The sequence below is a fragment of the Colletotrichum jinshuiense genome, chromosome 1 (genome assembly GCF_051148585.1).
Source record: "Colletotrichum jinshuiense chromosome 1, complete sequence".
NCBI classification, from domain to species: Eukaryota; Fungi; Ascomycota; class Sordariomycetes; order Glomerellales; family Glomerellaceae; genus Colletotrichum; species Colletotrichum jinshuiense.
Window position 1 is genome coordinate 867,083 of NC_139302.1, and position 22,797 is coordinate 889,879.

Sequence of the window (22,797 nt, forward strand, 5' to 3'; positions counted from 1 at the left end):
TGCATTTGCTGTTGCCATGTTGACGTCCTGTTGCGCTTCGGCCATTCCTTTCATTCAACTCAATTTTTGATGCAGTTCCTCATTGTGCCGACTTCAGCCAATCCAGCTATATTCTTGCTGTGTGCACTTTCTTATTGCCTCATTTCCGATTCCTTACTCCGCTTCCCCATCCTCCGCATGCCTTTCGGCGAGCCGCTTGGTTTTGGTTTCTAATATCTCATTCACTTCTTCAGCAGAGAACTCGGGTTTGCCCTCTTTCTTCCGCTCATTCAGTCCTCCGCTCGCGTGGGAGTCCATGATTGCGGCGCCTTGCTTGTCGATGAACTCTTCATATGTGTTGTGGGATTGGATCCATTGGACGACGCCTAGAGACAGAGGGTCAAAGGGAGGGCCGCCAAGCTCGAGCTCGTAAGGCGACGGGATGCCTTGAAGCGGATGACCTCGCTTCGCCTCTTTTCCCTTGAAATACTCCCAGAACGCCCGGAACCCCTTTTCGGAATACATGCTTTTGGTGTTCTTTACTAGTCTGAAGTACTCCAGCACGGCCTGTACGTGAGCAGTGTAGATTGCCTTGCCATTGACCTGGAGGATGTGAAAGCTGGCCGAGTGGCGAAGCTGCACGATGCGGAACTGGAATGAGTCGTTGACTTTTCTTGATGTGCCGTAGACCTCGAGAATCATGGTTTCTCGGAAAATATCGAGGAGCTCTTCGTGGTGCAGGTGTGTCTCGCCGATGGGTGAGCTGCCAATGGGGACGGCGGTACGGATGTACCAGCGTAGTCCGAGATGGAACATCCTGCCGATGGCGTACGCTTCAAAGCACTGGTGGTCCCTCGGAACCATGGCCATCTCCATCTGCTGAGTGACGCCAAGAGCCTGCATCCATTTGTCGTCGAGATCGTTGATTTTGAGAGCCGGTATCATGGTGTTGGCCGGCAGATATCTCGCCGGGTCGCTGATGGCTGGGTTCGCCGAGTTGAGGACGAAGCAGTCGACTGTGTGGCGGATATCTCGGATGTCGACGTCGCGGGGCGCTTTGAACGCGCCGTCTTCGTGGACGTCGTATGCCCAGAGCAAGATGGGCCCGAAGTTGCAGCTGACGAAGCCAGGCTTCCCCAGACCGAGGAGGCAGTGATTCAGCCACTTCGGTCCCATCGTCTCCTTCTCATTGAACATTATAATGTCGAGGCCGTGAGCGAGGTCTTTCTGCAGGTGGGTCTCGAGTTTGTTCAGGTTGAAATGCCAAATTCTTGGCTCGCCGAACTCTGCCTGGAACTCAGCGACGTCGGCGCGGTCGAACTTGAAGCAGATGTGGCCCGTCTCATGGTCGAGATGGACCTGGAGCCAGATGATCTCGGGGCTCTTGCTATCGCAGGGGAAGAGGACAGCATGGTGATGAGACTCAGAAGGGCGCGTTTCGGTGGCGAGGCTACGCAGGCTGGCGCAAATTCGCCCGTGAAGCTGGGTGTCGCTCTCACGACACTCGGCGGAGCAGTAACGGGCAATCTTGCAGCTGGGGCAGCGGTTCTTGCGCGACGCCCCCTTGCCGCACATGAGACAGAGTTCAGGACGCTCCGCCTTGTCCTTGCAATCCGAAAAGGCCGAGGCATCATGGTGTGCCCAACGTGGATTGTCGGTGCCGTTGGGCGATCCCTTCAGGCGTTGTAGCGCGGCAGTGAAAGCCAGGGGCGACATTTTGCAAGGCTATAAGGATGAAGGTTAGTAAAACAAGAAAGAAAACAAGAAAGAAATTAAGCGCCATCTCTGTCATCAAACAGCCGAGATAGAATGTGTCTTACCTTTTGCTTCACGACACCGGTGGCTTGATTGTGGTGATGAGGGAGTAACGAAGAAGAGTAAGGTGGGATAAGCAAGTGCGAAGGCGTTATTACGACGCGATTTGCAGGTTGCAATGGATGAAATACCACATGCGGCAGGCGCACAAGTGGATGAGAATGAACCTGAATTTTCCCAACTGGTTAGTAGAGATTCATTTACCGCAAAGGATGAATGAAATTTCCTCAGGCCGTCCCAGCTGATAAGCTTGTTCATCTAGTGCTATTCGCTCTTCACCTTTTTCGGACGTCGTTTGTGCAGTTGTGTGCCAACATGTTTGGATTCTTTGTGGATTCAATCTGTATAAGCTGAGAACACCGGGGACGCATTGTTTGAACAACAAAAAAAGCAAGAGGGACGAAACAATGAAGGAAGTTGAAAGAAAGTATTAGCATCTAGTGAACTTCGGCTGATCAAATATTTGAACGAACTACAACGATTCCGATATTCGAGCGACAAGGCTTTCCTTTAGTGGCCTCAGTGCCGTGTTGATATTGAAAACTTGACCTTGCAGAATCTGGATGTCTTTCGGGTATTTGCTGTATTTAAATGCTAGCAACAAACTAAATTCAACAGAAGGATTTTCATATCCAAGATGCAGTTGTTAACTTACATCTCAAAGTGGTATTGGTTGTATCTTGAAATACGAAAATAGGAAACGAAAAGGCTCATCAACGTTCATATTATTCCCCGACGATCACCTTTTAAACTCTTGCTTGAATTGTCCGAGAAAATCACAGCTTAAGTGAAGTTTGGCAAGAAGCTCATAATAATACGATATAATACATATAGGGCTCTATCCAGAAATAGGCAGCTAAACATTCATCATCTCAAACATTAGTCTCATTTCCAGGCGGCGTCTAAATCTTGTACACCAGTTTTTCAGCACTCAAACCGCCCTTGGCCTGCAACTCGAAGCCCTTGTTAATATCATCCAGCCCGCCAAACTCCTTTTGCGGGTTCGGCTTAATGCTCCCCTCCTCAAGCCACTTTGGCAGCAGCCCGAGATACTTTTCCCAGAACTTCTTGTCCTCCGGCTTTTCCCCATCAATATTGTCAAAGGCGCCGTACACCAGACTCCGCCCAAAGACACTGTACGCGAGCGTGCTCTCAATCTTCACGCCCTCTGGCGCGTCAACCTCCTCTGCCTTGCGGGCCAGGATGCAGACGACGTGTCCGCCCTTGGGAGAAAGGGCCCTTGCAACGGCTTTTGTGGTCTCGACCTCGCTGATGGTATCGAAGACGTGCTGCAAGTTGTCGTTGGATGCCTTCTTGATCTGCTCGATCCAGTCGGCATCCCGGTAGTCCACCGTCACATCGGCACCCAGACTCTTGAGCAGCTCGTGGTTCTTCTTGCCGCCGGTGGCGATAACGTGAAGCCCGGCATTCTTGGCGAGCTGAACTGCATACAAGCCAACGCTGCCTGTCGCGCCGTTGATCAGCACGGGGAAAGCCTCCTTGGCGGGGCTTGTCGGCTCCGGGAGGCCGAGGCGCTGGAACAACGCCTGGACTGCGGTGGCGAAAGCCAACGGGACGACGGCGGCCTGGGAGTTGGTCACGGAGTCGGGGATGGGGAACACGAGACTGCTCTCGATGACGGCGTACTCGGCGAAGGCGCCGCGCGGGGGAGTGGAGGTGGTGCCCATGACGAAACCGGCGACACGCTGGCCCTCCTTGAGAGAGGAGCCGTTGGGGTCGGCGACGATGCCGGCAAAGTCACAACCCACTGTGCGGCCTGCCGGGGCGCGGGCGGCTGCTTTCCAATCGGTTGGGTTCTGGGCTACGGCTTGGACTTTGATAAGAACCTCGCCGGGGCCGGGTTTAGGCTTGGGGACCTGAAGACTTGATTAATTACCGACCGGGTTGGAGATTGTGACTAGATTGTAATACTCCGCACCTCCTGGACCTTGGTGGTCTTGTCCCCCTGTGTGACGAGAGCCTTGATAGTGCCAGCCATGGTTGTGGATATTTTGGGATCAAAGGGTATCTTGGCGGTGGTCGGAGAAGATGTGGAGAATGAGAAATATCAATCCATGTTTGATAGGAAGTGCAAGATCGAGACGGCTTCAAGTTTTTAAAGATAAGATGTTTGAGCAAACCAAAGTACCATTATGAATTAGTAAGAGGAATGCTTAGAAATCTGAGCCGAAGCTGGTCGGTTGTACGAGAATGATTCATATCACAATTGCCGGCCCTCCTCCTCTTTTCACCCCCTCTCTCCCCGCCCCTCCCCGCCGGACAAGCCTTTTGCGCGGGGATTGAACTGGAAGAAGTGCAGGTCGCGGGAGGCATCATCGTCTTCCACTTTGTCTACACTTCACTACGGCGAGTTCGTGAGCAGCAGCAGACAGGAATCTGACATTGGAGAAAGTCGAACTGGTTGCGCTTAGAAATCGAAAGAAAACTTGCATTCCATAATCAAACGGACGCAGTCCGGGAATAAAGTTGGACTGGATTGGGATGGTTAGTCATCACTCAATTCCTCCTGGTACTCCTGCAACCGACATCAATGCCATGCTCGACGCGCCGTTTGTCCGAAGGCAGTACAGGGTCAGGCCAATCGAACCGTTTTAGTTGGATTTGGAACGCATTGCGCCATTTGGAAAATATTGTACCCCAGATCCACGGAGTCGGGGTCCCGGATTGGTCTGGCATGTTGGAGCGCATCCTGGCGATGCTCTTGGTTACACGAACACTTACTTGATGGAATGCCCAGCCGCAACCCAAATTATAGAAGCACCACGACTGTCACATGGGACACCACGGCCATAGTTCTGCAAGATTCTGGCTGCTAAATCAACCATTGCTTGATTACTGAGCCAGAAATTGCGTCTCGACCCTTGGTTCGCGCACTCTCGTCTTACATGAGGGCTCGCCAAATCTGGTATCCAAAAGCCCATGTCGAACAACCACCCCAAACCTCTCTTGGTGTTTCAATCGTTATCTTGAGCTGTTTCCCACGGTTAACTTGAGAAAAAAGCTCGGAAGACAGTCGGAATCATGATACCTGCCATCCTATCTCCCATACGTCAACACCCGTGATCCGTCAAACATCCGCTGGTGGTATCCCTTGCTCCATAAAGATTTGATATGGTCTATTGTCTTGGCGCAGCCCAGCCCCTCCCGCTATGTAGCAGTACCTTATTATCGTGCATCTCCAAAGTACCTAGTGCAGGGGGCGGGGATCGGAAACCCCATAAAATACTCTTGTCCGCTGCTTGACTACAAATGATAAAAGCATCCCACGTCGCTTATATTTCCAGGACACGGCTGCATCCAGGCGCATTCTGCTACTCGAATCAATCCATGCGGCATTTCTGTGGCATCAATTCGTCTCGTAAAGAACTACAAAGATGAAGTTCCTGGGAATTGCCGCACTCGCTTGCTCCCTCGCTGCCTCGTCGGCCTTGGGCGCGGCTTACACCGAGTCGCTGATCAGCCTGCACAAGGCGCTCGTCGAGGCCGACTCAACCACCAAGACCGAAGCTCTCGGCACCGAGGCTCTCAAGGCCTACCTCTCCACCAACTTCACAGTCGAGACGCAGACCGTCGAGGGCGACCGGCAGAATGTCTACGCCTACGTCGGCAGCGCCCGCAAAACGCGCGTCCTCCTCACCTCGCACATCGACACGGTGCCCCCGTACATTCCCTACTCGCGCGTCGGCGACGAGATTTGGGGCCGCGGGACCTGCGACGCAAAGGGCAGCATCGCCGCGCAGATCACCGCGGTCGAGTCGCTTCTCGAGAGCGGCGACATCGGCGAGGGCGACGTCTCGCTGCTCTTCGTCGTCGGCGAGGAGTCGGGGGGCGAGGGCATGAGGGCGGCCAACAACCTCAACCTCACCTGGGAGTCCGTCATCTTCGGCGAGCCGACGGAGAACGAGCTCGTGCGCGGGCACAAGGGCGTCTTGGCCTTCAACATCTCGGCCCACGGGGTGGCGGCGCACTCTGGGTACCCCGAGTACGGGAGGAACGCCATCGACCTCCTCATCCGCGCCCTGGGCAAAATGCTGGACACGGCGCTGCCCTGGACCGAGGAGTACGGAAACTCGACTCTGAACGTGGGAGTGATTGAGGGCGGAGTAGCGAGCAATGTCGTCCCGGCAAATGCGTCTGGGCGGGTGTCCATCCGAGCGGCGACGGCGGACCTGGACGGGTTAAAGGACATCCTCAACCAGGCAGTCTCTGACGCCACGCCCGAGTACGTCGATCTCTCCTTCGGCACCACAGCTGCGCCAGTCAGTCTAGACTTCGACATTGAAGGTGAGTTGCACACGCCCTCTTGAAATAGACCACCCCTCACCACCATCACCACCACCTCTCTACTGGAAAACAAAATGAGCGGAACTGACTTATCCAGGATTCAATACCACGATTGTCAACTACTACACCGATGTTCCTAACCTCAATGGCACCCATAAGCGCTACTTGTACGGGCCCGGGTCCATTCTAGTCGCTCACTCGGCGGAGGAGCGCATCAGTGTGTCGGACCTGGAGGCCTCGGTCGAGGGGTACAAGACACTGGTTTTGGAATCCTTGAAAAGATGAGTTCTAAAATGAGACATGGCCCCATTGGCATTATGGTCTCTTGCTGTTCAGGGTATTTGCAAATGTACATAAACAACCCCAAAGGCCTAAACAACCGTTTCTTCTTCCCTTTTGAGCAGATTACGGTTTCATTGTTATCCATCGATACTAGAGCCTGGCCATCGTTAGAGCACCGGTTTGCGCTGTCAATATGTTTGACTGACGATAGATTTTCCACGATGATATGAACCCTGACTCAACTGGACAGCCGCTGACTGCAAATCGATGCGCCGCTGAGGTGAGATGAGAGCAGATGCGGTGAGTGAGTGTGTGAGTGAATGTTTCTCAGAGATGATAAAGTACGTACCTGCGGGGTGACGACGACCAATGACGTCAGCTTTCTGGGCAATTGCGACCACCCCACCCCGCCTTCGCTTTACCAGATTCACGTGACCTTTCAGCTAGGTTGTTCAGCTCACCCCGCCAGCGGGAACGCCCGCCCGCCCGCACGCACTCCCCAAGCTAGCACAAGTTCAGCGTTGTAACCCGAGACTCCCTCCCCCAGCCCGGCTAACCATCTCAACGCTCAATCGTCAGTCCCTTGCATACCGCAACAATGTCGTCCTCCGACCAGGGAAAAAGCCGTCTCCCTGATGTGTTGATGCAGAAGGTCGATGAATACGTCGACTCGCTCGCCCCTCAGATCCAACCCCGCATCGCCTCCGAGATCGACACCTTCCAGCAAAAGACCATCGATAGTCTCGAGGATCATGTCATCGATGCCTTCCGCTCGCTGTTCAACAAGGATAAGTCGTCGGGCGATGGCTCAAGAGGCCTGAATGACTCGCCCCCGGACGCCTACGGAGGCCAATCCCTGCCTTTCGCCGATGAAATCGGCAAGCTCACCCGCAGCTTCAGCGTTATCACCGATGAGGCTGGCGATGACCTGCGTGACATTTTCAACCTCACCGAGGGCCGTGGGGGTTCTGCCGAAACCCAGTCTCGGGGCGTGAACACCAGCGATTCCTTTTCTGGGGCCAAGGGCTTCCTCTCGGCGGCCATCAACGTCGTGCAAGACCACCTGGACAATAACAACAAGGGTCCGGGGGGTCAGAAGTTCGAGCTCGACGGCCTCCTTGGGGTTCTCAGCAACACCATCAAGGACGCCGCGCGCAACCCCGAGGAGAAGGCGCGCGTCATCAGCCCCGAGATCAAGGAGAAGGTCGGCTTGAAGCTGAGGGAGCAGCACGCACCTATCGCCGAGCAGTTTACCCGAATCGCCCTGGACCACATCAAGCGCTGGCTCCGCGGTAACACGAGCACGCGGGATGTCGGTGACGGCGTCAAGGGCGAGATTGAGGACCAGGTCAAGGACTTGGTCAAGGGACTCGGGGGCTTGTTTGGCAGCAAGAAGCAGTCCCAGGAGGGATCACGAGGCGTCGGGGACCGCGACGGCGAAGAAGGGGGATCGAGCGGCGGCTTCTCCAAGGTCATCAGCGACAAGCTGAGCACGGGTCTCGCCAAGGTGCACAGGGATGTGCGCCTTGAGTTCCGCAAGATCCTCGGCTCCATCGAGAAGCAGCTATTCGAGCTGCTGCCGGACGCGTTCCAACGGCCCCTGGAGAAGATCCTGGGCGGAAACCCCTTCGACTCCCAGCTCGACCGCGACGCCGGCGGCCACGCCGACCGCGGCTTCGGGGACGACATCAAGTTCAAGCTGGTCGACAAGATCCGCGGCCTGATCCGGAAGGTGCAGGAGACGCTGCGCGAGAGCATCCTGGGAGTCGTCAACGGTGGCCACCGCAAGTTCGAGCGTGAGAGCTGGGTATTTGTGCAGAACATTGTCGAGGGCAAGGTGCAGAAGTACCTTCCCAAGGTGAAGATTCACGTGCCGGATGACATTGGCAACGAGAACGTCAGTGTCGGCGCGCCCACGGCCGGCTTGCAACTTGGCGGTGGCCATCAGTCCGCTCCCCCTCCCCAGGGCAACTACCCCCCTCCTTCCCACGATCAATACTCTGGTCAGGGATCCCATCAGCAGTCATACAACCCCCCGCAGCACCAGGAGTACCGGCCAGACCAATACCAGCCGCCTCAGTCATACCAAGCTGAGCAGCACCACTCGAACCAGCAACAGAGCTACGGCCAAGGACAGAACTACGGCGGGCAGAACCAGAACTACGGAGGGCAGAACCAGAACTACGGAGGGAACCCGGACTACGGACACAACCAAGGATACGGCGAGAATCCGCGGTACTGAGGACGTCATGGAGAGGTTCGAGATTATGTGATGGCGGCCATCGGCCGGGGATAGGGGGATGATATCTGCTGGCAGGTTACAAAGGGAAAATGCTTAGGTCTAGATGTGTCACAAGTCGCCTGGGCTTAATGAATGATGATGCACGAGCAGTGATTGTCCAAAATTGATGCTCGACCTTTTTTCTGGCGCTTTCCCCTTTCTAACGCTCCTCCGTCATCTTCTTCGGCTGCATCCCAGTGAGTACCTTGAAACACCCGCATAAGCTTTCTCTGGCCATCAGTTTGATCGAATGTTTCATACATACTTTGGCCTTTGAAGCTCGATGTCTAAAGCGAATGAGTATTTTGCAAATGTATTGAGGGGAGATCAGGGGATGCCATGACTCTGCCGTCAAACGAAATACCCGCGACTGTATAGCGGAAATGGGAGAAAACTGGGAAGCATGGGTGAATGGGACCAAAACATGCCTCCAAGCCTCAGGCATGCCACCGGAGAAGGAAAGGACGAGTAAAAGAAAGCACAAAAGCAGAGACTCTGTGCCGAGGTCACATACTTGCCTCGCTGAATACAAAGGTGCCTATGTGTTGATGAGGCAGATCGCCTGCCATGATTTCGTGTCTCGGAAATGCCATGAGCACCTACTTGTGGGCAAGCAATGGGGATCGCTTGGGGGTGGCACTCGAACTTTGGCCGCCGTGGGATGAGGGAATCCTGAGCCGTTTACGTTTCCAAGCAAACAACAGGGACGGTGTGGCGTATGCCGGACAAAATGAGTATATTCAGACCCTGAGCCTAAGCAGCTCCTTCATCCAGAGCCTGAGCAATGAGCAAATGTACAAAGGCTCCACGCCGCATCGAATCTCAACGGCCAAAACAATCATGAACAGTCCCCGTCCTCGCCGTTGCCCGCTCTAAAATAACCTCACAGGACACGACCGCATCCTTCCTTGCGTCTACTCGTCAGCCGTCTCCTTAAAGGCAGTGGCGGCAGCAGTATCCTGATTATCTCCGCCATCCTCCTGCTTGATCTCCTGCTTGATCTCCTGCTTGGCCTCCTGCTTGACTTGCTCCTTAGCAACGGTAGAGACCTTGGGCTTGCGAGCCCATTTCTTGGCGGGGGCACCCTGCTCCTCGGCGCCGTCTCCGCCATCCTCCTGCTTGACATTCTGCTCAAACTCCTCAGCAGCGGCAGGGGCCTTGGGCTTGCGAGCCCGCTTCTTGACGGGGATACCCTCCTCCTCAGCGTTGCCTTCTCGGCCCCCCTCCTGCTTGACTTCCTGCTTGACCTTCTCCTCAGCAGCGGCAGGGGCCTTGGACTTGCGAACCCGCTTCTTGGTGGGGGTATCATCCTCCTCGGCGCCGTCCTCGATGTCTGCGAGCTTCTTCTTGCGGCCCGCGGTGGAAGGGGTGTTCTGCGCCTCCTCGGGGCCGCCCTTGAACCAGTCGTGCTTGGTGGCCGCGCGGCGAACGAGGACGCGGGCGCTGGCGATGCTGGCGAAGCCCGTCTCCTCGGCGAGCTTCTCCAGCATCTGGGTAGTCGGGCGGGGCATGACCTTGACGATGGCGAGTGCAATTTTGAGTTCACTCTCCGTGTAGCCTTCGGCGGCGCCTCCGGGGTTGCTAATGGCAGCTTTGGGAGGCATGGTTGCGGTGAGGATGGTGGTCTGTTGAGGGCGTCAGCAAGCACTCGGCTGGTGCAGGGACGTGTCAAAGGCCTTTGGTTTGAAATACAACTTACTGAAAGGACGAAGTAGCTGAACCAACTTCAGTGAAATGACCCTTTGAGATGGGAAGCGACGCGTTATCGTGTTGTTAAGAGCAAGACTGCGAGGCAAACAGCGTGGCAAGGTTGATGACAAGAGCGTGAGGATAGGAAGTTTAGGGTAGGAAGTTTAGGATGGGAAGTTGAGGATGGGAAGTTGAGGATGGGAAGTTGAGGATGGGAGGGCGAGGATGAGAAAACGAGGATAGGACGGCAAAAAGGTGAAGTTGAAAAGGCGTATGTAGACCTAGGAAACAGGAAGAGACGAAAAGAGTAGGGGCCTCTGGATTATATCGCTCCTTCCTCACGTGTCTAGCGAATATATACAAGTCTTTGCTGAATATACACAGGAATTTGTAGATTATTCTAGACACAGTGTGTTTAGACGCGGTTATTCAATGGGGGTGAAGTTAAGATGAACGTCATCTTTAGGCTGCGCAAACTATTGGTCAGGTTATAAGTGAATATAGAAATGGAAGATAAGCAGGAAGCGGTTAGTTGCCTAGTGTGCAGCATAGCAGGTGAATTGGCCATAAATACAAGCCGGTGTTCATGAAAAGTTCAGCGCAACGCTGAAAGAAACCGTCACAAGTTGGGCCTTTTTTTTTTTTTTTACGTTGACAAAGAACACACCAAAGCGTGTTTTCATAGTCCAGTTCTTATCTATCTTGTTCATGCTTCCTAGCCGTTGTACTGGACAATAGGTTCAACTTGGGAATACTTCCCTTAATAAAGCTGAGAGCGGCACGCTTTCGTGGAAGAACCCTCCTGTGTGTCTCTCCAAAACATCACGGTGGACAGTGTGACCTAACATATATGCTATATCTACCTACCTCTCTTGTAAGGTGAAGAATCAACTTCTCGAAGTGAAGTTTGCCGGAACGACCCGTTTGGAGCAGTATCTTATTTCTTGGCATTGAACTACGTTTGATTTTTAAAGTCTGCTAGAATCCTCGATTTGGGCGAATCACTTTTTTCAACTTAATCAGGATTAGGAGACAGGTAACTCGAAGCATTCTGTAAGGAAGATAGGAGCCTGAGGTTAACCAATGTTGTGTTCTCAACTTGGTTTACACGCCGACTTTCCTACAACCCTTCATCAACTACTTCATTTCTGGAGGACGTAAGCATTACTGGGAATACGTGGAGCATAAGGCCGGCTAGACTGGTACTTTGACACGCCGTTGAATAATAGTATCAACAAACCACAAGTATCGATGGCAGCATCAAACGGGTCACAGCGACTACGGCAGCTTATCTCGACATCGTCACCACAAGTAACTTTAAAGAAAAAGGACAGGAAATTTCTTTCAGCAATTGAGGGGTATTACAACTTTCGTCACCGAGACATTAATCTAAACAATCTGCGAATGGCACTAAAAACACCCTTACAGACCAACGGCGGAGCGGATGGCGTTGACGAGGATGTTGTTGTAGTCGCCGCCGGCCTCCCACAGGGCAAAGCCAGCCATCTTCGAAGAGGTGATGTACTTGCCCTTCGCAGTCAGCGACTCCACGTTGTCGTAGGAAACCCAGACCTGGGCGGTCTCGTTGAAGAGGTAGGGCTGCGGGGAAATTGTCAGCTACTGTCTAGTCCACACCACAACCTCGGGGAAACCAAAAGGAAAAGAAGAAACGTACCGTCTGGCTGCAGTTGTCGTACCCGGTCGCGATGCTGTCGCGGGGCTTGCCGGTCTCGTCGAGGAACTTGCCCTCCTTGATCATGCTCCAGAACGTGTAGGTTCCACTGGGAGGCTGGGCGTTGCCGCACTCGTCGATCGGCGGGTCGTCGTCCCAGCTGCTGCCCTGGAAGCGGTGGCTGCTGTTCTGGGGCGGATAGGCGTTCAGGACGCCGGGGGCGGTGAAGGCGCTGGTGGTGTTGACCGAGAAGCCGTGGCCGTAGGCGCCGACGGCCAGGACGAGCTTGTTGGCGGGGATGCCGGCGTTGACCCACTTGTCAACGCCCTCCTTGATGCCGCCCTGGTTGTTCCTGGTGTCGCAAGACATGGCCAGCGGCGCGTTGGGGCCTCCGGTGGCGGCCCACGCGCCGTAGATGTCGTAGCCCATGATCATGACGTAATCCAGGGTGTCGCTGAAGCTGCTCAGGGTGCCGTTCGTGCTGGCGACGCCCGCGGCGTCGTACCACGGGAACAGGCTGCTGGCGGCAGTCAGGTACAGCTGCTTGGTCTGCTTCTGTCTCAGCTCCTTAAGGAAGCTCTGGAAGTTGGCCGTGTCGGCCGTGTTGATGGCGTTGCATCCGAGGCCCTGGCGGTTGGGGTACTCCCAGTCGAAGTCGAGGCCGTCGAGGTTGTACTTCTCAACGAGGTCCAGGCACGTCTTGACGAAAGCGGTGCGGTTCTCTGCACTGCCGATGGAAGTGCTGAAGTAGCGGCTTCCGGTCCAGCCTCCGATGGAGACGAGGGCCTTGACGTTCTAGACGGGGGTCAGCATGGTGCGGAGCTGGGGTTTGGCGCGGACCAGGGGAATACGTACGTGCTCGCGAGCGGCCGAGACGAAGGCCGGGAGCTGATCGGGGGCCGCCTTGGTCAGGTTCAGGCTGCCGTCCTCAGATGTCTCCGCGAAAGCGTACTTGGCATCCGTGTACTTCTCCCACGGCATGCTAGAGACGGGGAACCCGCGGTTGGCGTGGTATCCGGCGAAGTAGGTCGAAGCCACGGTGCCGGTGGTGTTGGCAACGTTGGTCGAGCAAGTTGCGGTCGAAACGCCCGCGGCCAGAAGGGCCGCGAACGAGAGTTTGGCGAACGACATCACCGAATAGAAAAAAAAGTCTTGAGCTGTAACGAAAGAAGGTGGTGAGTTGGAAGGTGTTCAGCTCGAGGCTAGCTAGCAACAACGAGGAAACGCTGGGTGAGAGTTCAGGTGCTTATATAAACGCATGTCGTACGAGGCATCGCGGTGCTCGAATAGAGTTTACCACAGCCCCGTAGTTGACGAAGCAAACTAATTGCTTTACTGGGGCCCGCGGGCCAAGCGCCAACGGCGAACAGGCGCGAATGACTCGGAACAGGGGCTGACGACCACTAAATGGCAGGGGTGGCCTAGGCGCGGAGCCCCCAAGTTTGGTCTGATGTTGAGGTTTCCCCATGAGCTCCAAATGGCGATGGGCATTACATTGTGATAGCCCGTGACTTATCGACCCCTGAGCCCTGAGCGTTGTCAGCGGCAAACCGGTATTTACGCAAGCCCTGCATAGGCTCCCCCTCCCCCTATTCCTGGGTCCCATGGCTGTATTTTCTCCGGCCCGTCCGGGACGGCCTACCTAGGCACTCTGGGCATGCTGGACAAGCAACGGGAGATCGGACTGGGCGGCCAGGTGCCATATTGGGTTTTCTTGGCTTGGGGGCATGGCGCAGTGAGTGGCCGCGCAGCCGCAGTTGACAAGCCTTCAATGCCGCATCCAAAGTGGCGTCCGCCACTGGAAGCCCAAGGGATTGGTCGAACCAGTTACGCGATGGAACCATGAAGAGCTGACCGGCCTCCAAAGGCTATTCTCGCCGTCGCTTGCCTCCCAAGCCGTCAGTCCAGCGAATACCCTGAATGCCCGCTTCGCTTACCACAGAGTTCCTCGTGTTTGAACTCTAGCAAAGTCCACGGCACTCAGCGACTGGCTGAGAACGCAGCCGCGGTCGAAACACCTGAAACCCCGGGAAGAAGCATTGATGCTGCGTTCTCGCATGGCATGCGGTGCAACCTGGTTTACCTAGAGCTGCTGCCGTCCGACGAAGGGAAACAAACATCAATAAATGCTTTTTTTCATTTATTTTTTTCAGTGCTACCAAGGTGTGCACGCGAAAGCTGGCTCGGTTTTTGGACCGGAACACCGATAATTTCGGCCCCACAGAGCCGCAACACCCTTTTGGGGCCCCGGAAGCGCCGATTCCACTTCTCGCCCCTCTGCCCCTGGGGATTGATTTATTTTCGGTACCGAGTCAACTTGCCAGGAGATTGTGGTTCCTTGCAATGAGACTTTGAGGGAATCTTGGTCTTATTCTTTAGACTTTAACTCTTGAGCGCTTGACTTTTTTTCTAAAATAAAATAAAGGTAGCAACTGGTCCTCGGATTCGAGAGTATTTTCGTCCGCAAGTTCGGATGTTGAAATGGTCGAGATGGTTCGATGGACAACTGCGGAGTGCGGACTCTAGTGGAATACTTATTTCCGTGTCTGTTAGCTGCGAAATATCGGACCAAATATAAACATTCATGTCATTTCGTCCTGACACCTGATTGAGCGATGACTGAGCCTCTGTCTCCATGCCCCCACCATCTCCAAAGAAAAAAAAGGGAAAACAAGGGAGGGAGTCGAAGTCAAGAACATGACCCCACCTCCATCTTTTCTGGATACCTGCGACATCCCCATTGAACTGTGTTTAGCCCATCCAGCTACTCGGGAGGGACCTCACGTTGCGCCACTCATCCCCCTCAGCCATTGGTGACCTCGTTGTGAAACCTACACCTGTTGTCGAAGAGTTGTCACCACTTCTCGACGGATGCATTGGGGGCTGAGGCGCAAACGCGCAAGCGAGTTGCAAAGCCTATATTTCACCACAACAGCCGCAAATTCCACGCCTAACTGCAAGCGGCGACGGTATGATTGAAACCAGTCATAGTAAAAAGGCGCGTTGCATTAAACTATGATTTTGTCAGCAGAAAGATACCTGATTATTTAGAAGCGAGACCAACATGAAGAATGTCGGGAAACTAAATAGCACTTAGCTCCGTGGACATATGTCATCGACAAGAGCTAACTGTATCTTGGTTTTCCAAGTCATGTTGGTACAACGTTGACCCTGTCTCGGGCCTAGGCTTCTTCTTATGAACCTGCTGTTGTTTAGCTCTGAACTGACGTTCAGATGGCCAAGGTTGCTGAATAATTGATGGCCTCTCCATTCCTAATATGCTCCTTAGATGGCTGTTCTTGGCAGGCTTCGGCTTGGGCTTGGGCTCGGCGCGAAACTCATCACGGCATGCTCATGTTTGTAATTGCACATATTATTAAGCACAAGTATTTCTCCTTGACTGCCAAGCCTGCCGTCAGATTTCGTCCCTGGCTGCTTACAATCCCAAGTTCTTCGACTGCCTGAACGAACTGCGTATGGATTCTGCCGAGCTTGTATGAGGAGCATGATTGTTGCACTTTAATTACCTCACCCTCTTGAAAATCCTCGCAATGTCTCACTTGGAGCCGTTGGCTTCCGCTGGCTTATATGCCGAGTCTTGGGATATTCTGAGATATGCGTGCCACTTCTTGCCTGCTCCTGCCCTTCTCGCTGTCGTGCAAATCACGCAAGCCGAAACTAGCACACTCTCTTCATTCAATATCAACCAATCTCGGTGGTTGCATTCAAGCCAAAGCTGAAAAACGGGCACGCAATTGTATAACAAATGCGAGATTCTTTATGCCAAATGCAAATACCAAAAAAGAAACCGTTGTTGGGGTTTATCTACTTATGATCGTAGGCCTTTATTTAAATGAATGAAGAGGACCGTTTCCAATATGGCAGTCTTTTTTATTTTCTTTTATTGTACAATTACATTATTTCCAGAACAGTGGCTTTGTCCTTTCCCAACGTAGTGTCTTTCTTGAACCTTGGTGTACAGGAGCAGCAAAGCACTACGAACATTAAGATCACTGAAATGGCTTGATCAACTCATATACGTAACTGACATCTTATTCTTGATACAAGATCCTATTTCAGCTTGTGTACATACGCATAATGGGGGTTTTCAAATGACACAAACTGCCGGTAAATATCATGGCATCTCTCCACCAGCTCCTTATCCCATAATTATGGACTCAGAGAACCAGGCGGGACAACTTGAAGTAGAGTCGCAATAAATAGCGAGGGAACCAGCCTCGGCGGCGCCCAAGTCCAACTAGAATAAGCCGGTACAGCTTTACCTTGCGTTCACGTCTTTTTGCACCATGATCGTAGCAGCATCTCCCGATGCTACGACTTTGGCTGTCATAATCCCAGTAAGTAACAGGATCTATGGCAATTGACACCCTCCTCGGGCCCATCGTCGGCGCTCTCCTGAGCGAACACTCGAGCTGGGGGTGGATCGGATGGATGAACCTGCTTATCATCGCTGTTGTAGATGTGCTCGCCTTCTTTTTTCTCAACCTCAAGCTAATGGGCGGCAGTCTCATCTCTAGAGTGAAAAGACTAGACCTTGTAGGAATGGGCATTTTTGCCATCGGCAGCACCCTAGTTTGTTTACCACTCAGTTGGGCTGGTGCCATGTACCCCTGGTCTTCATGGCGCACGATGGTTCCCCTTGTTATTGGTGTCCTCGTCATCGTGGCTATGATTGGAGGCTTCATTCATGGCATGATCATGTACGCCCTACTGCTTTACATCCCTCTGCATTTCTAAGCGGTCCTTCTCGAATAACCACTCCGGTCTGCCATCAACCTTATCCCAACGTGCGCCATGGTCGTCGTCTTCAGTGCTTTATTTGCAGTCGGTGTCGAGTAAACCAGAAGATACCGTTGTGAGATGTGCCTCGGCTGGGTCTTTGTCACTGTCGGTGTGGCATTGTTTGCCGTTCGGGACCGCAACCCCTCGACGGCTTAGATCGTAGGCTTTCAGATCACTCGCAGCATCGGGTTGGGCACGCTCTTCACGCTTCCGGCGATACCAATACAAGCTGCAATGACCAAACCCGAAGATCACGGGCTTGCCGTTGGCATCCTCGTATCGTTTTGAGCGTTTGGCGCTCTTATTGGGCTTTCCATTGGCGCTACTGCATTTAGCATCATCTTTTGGAAACAGATTGCTTACTTGCTACCTCTCCCAGAGGCCGTGGCGACTTTGGGGAATGCTAGTGATGCAGTGGGCTTCATACGCCCTAGTGCCAGTTGAGCTGCTGAGCGCGATTCGCGGGGTTTACAACGAAGCCATGCGGCCTATCTGGAACATTCTCATTGCATTTAGAGGGATTGGGCTTATCACCTCTCGTTGGATGAAGGAGCTTAGTTTCGAGACGGAAAACCTCGCCCGGCAACACTTCGAGTCAAATAAACCCAGAGATGGCTCCAAGTAATGTGCGCTGCTGTTGCCAATAAAAACTCAATTCAATTGGATTCTTCGTTAGATTTGGTATTTCGAAGGTTGAGCGCGTAGAAATCGAGAAATTACAAGGAGGGAAGGAGGAAAAAGAAAAGAGTCAAAGTCCAAATTTTCACTGCATTAGCAATCAGCTTTGCGCATATAATCAACATCGCTGGTTATGTAAAATGTGGCCAAGGGGAATATTCTCGCAGTAGCGGAGGAACGATACGCCTCGGGGAAGCTTAATTGCTCAAGGCGGACTGTTTCGCCGGGCGGCCTAGCGAAATGCCGCGGACAAGCTTGACTCGTATTCTTGCTTCCGCGCGGTCCCCACCTCAATGAGTCGATAAAAAGCGGCGCTTCATAACGGACAGCACCGGCAACGAGCCTGGCAATCCGAGATAGAAGACCTGCAAGCATCATGCATACGCGTCTGGAATGCTTTCCGAGCCCATAATCCATTGACTGCTGGCCACTAGAATGATTTTGCCCGGGGTATTCGTGTATATCCGTGTAAGGGCCGACGAACAATACGTGGCCGAAATGCCGTTGTGTATGTATGTGCTTGCATCTGGGAAAGGGGTTTGATAAATTATGACGGCATGATTCCGCAAAACACGCCCTTTTGCTATCTGTTATGTTGCAGCGAGGTTGAACCGGTGATGCTCTTGATATTCCGGCTGCCACCAAAGCAGCATATCTCCCAAAATTACCATCCCCCTAGCTGTACATCCGTCTGTCAGGCGTTGATAATTCCTGCGCCAATACGATGTCGGCAGCATTAGTGAACTGACCATGGCCTGCATATTCTGGGCTTTTGCGGAGACAAAAAAGCTTGGTATGCTTGTTTATCCAACGTACATCACTAATGAACGCCAAGATAATAGATGTATTCCGCAGTTCGCGTCATATTCCGCGACGCCACCTTGATGAGCCTAGCTGCTGCAGTTGCAGGATGATTACAACATTCCGGTAGCCCACACCCCAGAGTACTCTGACAAATGCTGTTGTTTGAAATGGTTCAGATGCTCTCTGTTGAGGGAGGGTTGAGTTGTAAAGTCTCTCTGGAATGGGCGAGGGGTCGGTATAAACGGTTAGAGTGGACGACCTAGCCAGGGTCATGCCTCTTCTCCCCGTAAAAGCCGACCGAGCTCCACGCCTCCGCACCCTCCTCCATGGGGACTACGGGAGGCATTGGATACCTCCGCATCCTCCCACACAGAGCTCCATAATGGAGTAATATATGCGCCCGTGGGGCAACAGATTGGGAACAGACAAAAAGTCGCCCTTCGTCCCTACCCCATGGGCGAGAGGCAATTACACATCTGTGTCTTTCATCCATCTCTTTCTACTTTTCCGTTGTATATTGTTCGTTTTGTAGCTGTACACTACAGAAGTCATGGGCTCCAAGAAGTACTTTGGCCTAACGGGCAACGCTCTCAACTCTCTTCGAATCGCCCTCATCATCGCGCCCAGTTTCATTCTTTACGGCTACAACATCGGCGTCGTCGGTGGTTTGCTAACTGAGGAAGATTGGGTCAAGACCTTTCCCGAAATCGACACCATTCATACTTCTGGAGATGAAAAGTCTCGAAACTCAACACTTCAGGGATTGATCGTCGCTACCTTTACGATCGGCGCCACGATCGGCTCGCTATCTTGCTCATGGACGGGTGATATCTACGGACGCCGCAATATCATCTTCTTCTCTGCCATCCTGACCCTGGTTGGCGAAGTCCTGATGGCTGCCTCCTTCGGCCTGCCTCAATTCGTTGTTGGCCGCGTTCTCACTGGCCTCGGTATTGGTCAACTCAGCTCAATCGTCCCAGTCTGGCAATCTGAAACCTCTGCCGCTGCGAACCGTGGACGGCAAGTTGTCATTTCCGGCGTATTCATGTGCGTGGGATACATGCTCGAATCTTGGGTCGACTTCGGCTTCTTCCAGTTTCACTCAGGACCCATTACCTGGCGTCCGCCACTGGCCATCGCCGTATTCTTTTCGATCGTTCTCATGGCCTCGATTTACTTCTTCCCAGAGTCGCCCCGGTGGCTGGTAATGAAGGGAAGGTCAGAACAGGCGCGCGCTGTTATTTCCGTGCTGAAGTCGCTTCCGGCAGACGCTTTGGAGGTCCAGGCTGAGTTGTCTGGCATTGAGTATTCCCTTGAAGAGACCAAGGGAAGCAAAGTCTCCCTCAAAGATGTTCTGAAGATGGGCGAAGATAAGCTTTTGTATCGGTTTTGCCTCTGCATGTCGCTTCAATTTTTCCAACAGATGGCGTAAGTCAACTCGATTACTCCAGGCATTCTTTTTATTGACTGACTTGTTTTTTAGCGGTTCGAATCTCGTCAGTGTCTACGCGCCGATCCTTTTCCAACAGGGTCTTGGGCTTTCCAGCCAGTACTCTCGCATCCTCAGCGGAGGCACGTTGACCTGGAAATTTCTCGCCTCGTTCATCGCCTTCTTCACAATCGACCGTTTTGGACGTCGCGCGGCCTTTATTGTCAGCGGCACTGGCATGTCCCTTTGCATGATAGCTCTCGCTGTCGCCACATCTTTCGGAACAGCAAACTACCCAGCTCAAATTGCTGCGGCGTTCTTCATCTTCCTCTACAATACGTGGATCCCCATCGGCCTCATGGGCGCGAACTATCTGTACTGCACCGAAGTTGCACCTTTGCGCTTACGTATGGCAATGTCTTCAATCTCGACTGCCAACCACTGGCTGTTCAACTTCCTGGTCATTATGGTTACGCCGGTCGCCCTCAACACTATTGGATGGCGTTATTATATTGTTTATGCGGTTATTGCAGCCGCTATGCCTGTCACAGTCTACTTCTTTTTCCCCGAGACAACGGGCCGCAACCTTGAGGAAATCGACCTCCTGTTCCGCGAGTCACCGTCTGTCATGGCTACCGTAAAGTATGCCAAGACTCGGCCGATTGCCATGCCACAGGAGTTCAGCTCCGAGAAGGACGAGAAGGCGGCACATCTTGAGGGAGCATAAATGTGAAGGATGGTCAAAAACACTTCTGCCAAGTTTTGTAGGGACGATGAGCAAGCTTTCACATTTGCGTATGTAGTTTTAGGAATCGAGTATTAAGTTTGTGCTATTTTCGTTTAGGCCTGTGCCGTAAAATATATGTTTGATTAGTGACGTGTGGACTAGATGCCGAGGCGAAGAAAGTACTCGAAGGCAGAGAAGCATATAGGATCTATCAAACTTGATTTAAAGTACAAAAGCATAATAAGTGTTGGTATTACAGGATACCCGTACGATTGGTAAATCAATGTAAATCAAAGAGCAAGACTGGTACAGTATTCTGATGTGTGTCTGTAGGAAAGAAGAAAGGAAAGTTAGGCAGCAGAAGCAGCAGTTGAAGATTTGGCCGTTAGCAGCCCAGATGTAGAATCTCCTGGCCCGACTGCTGCCGTTTCCCATCACCTCCTGTCGCCTGATCGCCTGCCCGTATTCTGGCTGAGTAATCCGACAATAAGATTATAGCTTACGATAGTTTTAATAGATTGAAAGGCATAGTCTCTTTTTATAACCGTTGAATACCTTTGAAAATACGTCGATATAATCTGCACAAGATCAAGTTATTGAAGCATTTTCTAGAGATTCAGTGACGCAACTTTAAATGAGAACCACGTTTTCTTAATTGCCTCGCTATACGTTTGTAGATCATGCTCCTGTAAATTCTTCTAAAAGCGAAAGCATGGAGATAACTCTTATCACCTTTTCTGAGTGGGCAACTTCATCCGCCAAGGAAAGCGGTGACTGAAGTTTTAATCAGGTTTGATGACAAAAGCCAACAGACCGGTACAATCTTCCCAAGGCCCCCCTCAAATGGGTATACCTTGGTCATCATCTTTACCGTTTCTACTGGTACAAACTGCTACGCATCCTACTATGAGAAACACAATTACCACCAGGGCAATAACACCGACGATACCGCTAATCGGCCCAACAGGGGTTGCGGCTTCACTAACGGCTATAGTCGATGGTATGGCGAAGTTCATCGAAGATGTAGGAACAGAAGGAGTAGAGGTCGGCGATAGTGAAGTTGATGCGACGGAATTGTCTGTTATGTTCCCAGCCCAGACCGCAGTGCTTGTCGCCGTAGCAGAGTATGTTATGTTGTTATCATTTAGAGCGCAATGATATGGAGCAAACGAGTGTATAGCTATGCAGAAAGGACAGATCAGCCTAAGTTGTCCCATTTTGAGACAAGAACCCTGTGAGTAGGAGAAGAAATGATAAGGCCTTACAAGAAACAAAGGCCGGCTTGTGGAACCATGCCCAATCAACACAAGTTGTGTATGCGTTGTTGAAGTCATCTGGAGCAGACTTTGGGCTTTTCACTTGTTAGCTACGTATTTCCACGGCTTGGGTACAAGCATAAAACGTACCAGAGGCAGTCTTCCATACTCAAGAATATTTTACTCGACGACATGCCCTCCGGTCTGACGGACCGGGAGCAGTCCTTGACCCAGTCGCTCATGATGTTACACGCCGCTGGGGTCGCTGTTTCTATTCGACATTGGTCGAACCCTGCACAGTCTTCGAAGTTTCTAATGTATACTGCGTATTCTATAAGTTAGCTTGGCCTAAGAAGACTATTGAAGAAGCATGGTTGTTTACAGTCTTTCTCTGGACTCCCAGGATGCGTTGACTCGATTTGTGCCGCGCAAGAGGACCAGACGGACGTCAAGGGAGCTTCGTCGAGGCAGCAGAAACATCTGACAACATCTACTGGATGATAATTTATGACAGGAGTAGCTGTTATAGACGTTTTTAAGTCAGGTTTTGTTAGGTCTATGCGGAATCTTGCAGTGCAGGAGTTTTCGACGGACTGCGCGATTGCACAAGGGTCAGTGGTGACGGCTCGCTGACTGTCGGCAATCGAGGCGAAGAGAAGGCAAAGAAGGCCTGGAAAGCTGGAAGAAAGGTATCGGGTGTTCATTTTTAGGAACTACTTCTAACACATCTATTTTTTCGACGCATGCGAGAACAGCTGATGATTCGAGGCGGATTTACGACATCCACGATCGATAACACGGTGATATTTGAAAGCTTCCATGAATTCCTCCCGAGTGGATACTCAACGCTCGACTATGATGTTCCGAATTCGCTCAAGACGAACTGGGCAATATGCATGTGCCTCATGCAGTGCTGCCAAGTGGTGAGAAGCCAATGGCGATGAGCCAATGCTGGGAAGCCAATGGTTGCAAGACAGAAACATGAGGCCCGAACGCGATCGTGTTTAGACGCGTCAATTGATGATCTGAATACGACTAGGAAATTAGCAAAAGAAAATGATTCGACTCGGACAGGGT

The 22,797-nt window shown here is 52.4% G+C and overlaps 6 protein-coding genes across 6 annotated transcripts; 3 read left to right on the forward strand and 3 right to left on the reverse strand.

Moving 5' to 3' along the window:
• Positions 1-153: 153 nt before the first annotated feature.
• EsH8_I_000239 (zinc finger MYND domain-containing protein) lies at positions 154-1,695 on the reverse strand (the record flags this gene model as incomplete). Its single annotated transcript, XM_083267652.1, has 1 exon — positions 154-1,695. One exon carries the CDS (start codon positions 1,693-1,695, stop codon positions 154-156), a length of 1,542 nt encoding a protein of 513 aa, XP_083118090.1.
• Positions 1,696-2,696: 1,001 nt separating this feature from the next.
• On the reverse strand, positions 2,697-3,793 carry EsH8_I_000240 (zinc-binding alcohol dehydrogenase family protein; the record flags this gene model as incomplete). The annotated part of the gene is made up of 2 exons (XM_083267653.1): positions 2,697-3,671; positions 3,734-3,793. The coding sequence occupies 2 exons, from the start codon at positions 3,791-3,793 to the stop codon at positions 2,697-2,699; spliced, it is 1,035 nt and encodes a 344-aa protein (XP_083118091.1).
• A 1,396-nt stretch (positions 3,794-5,189) lies between these two features.
• Positions 5,190-6,384, forward strand: EsH8_I_000241 (M20 family metallopeptidase; the record flags this gene model as incomplete). The annotated part of the gene is made up of 2 exons (XM_083267654.1): positions 5,190-6,099; positions 6,197-6,384. The coding sequence occupies 2 exons, from the start codon at positions 5,190-5,192 to the stop codon at positions 6,382-6,384; spliced, it is 1,098 nt and encodes a 365-aa protein (XP_083118092.1).
• Positions 6,385-6,979: 595 nt separating this feature from the next.
• On the forward strand, positions 6,980-8,623 carry EsH8_I_000242 (uncharacterized protein; the record flags this gene model as incomplete). Its single annotated transcript, XM_083267655.1, has 1 exon — positions 6,980-8,623. One exon carries the CDS (start codon positions 6,980-6,982, stop codon positions 8,621-8,623), a length of 1,644 nt encoding a protein of 547 aa, XP_083118093.1.
• A 953-nt stretch (positions 8,624-9,576) lies between these two features.
• On the reverse strand, positions 9,577-13,154 carry EsH8_I_000243 (glycoside hydrolase superfamily; the record flags this gene model as incomplete). Its single annotated transcript, XM_083267656.1, has 5 exons — positions 9,577-10,287; positions 10,362-10,377; positions 11,778-11,950; positions 12,027-12,818; positions 12,879-13,154. The coding sequence occupies 5 exons, from the start codon at positions 13,152-13,154 to the stop codon at positions 9,577-9,579; spliced, it is 1,968 nt and encodes a 655-aa protein (XP_083118094.1).
• A 5,704-nt stretch (positions 13,155-18,858) lies between these two features.
• On the forward strand, positions 18,859-20,464 carry EsH8_I_000244 (sugar porter family MFS transporter; the record flags this gene model as incomplete). The annotated part of the gene is made up of 2 exons (XM_083267657.1): positions 18,859-19,736; positions 19,792-20,464. 2 exons carry the CDS (start codon positions 18,859-18,861, stop codon positions 20,462-20,464), a joined length of 1,551 nt encoding a protein of 516 aa, XP_083118095.1.
• Between the last annotated feature and the right edge of the window lie 2,333 nt (positions 20,465-22,797).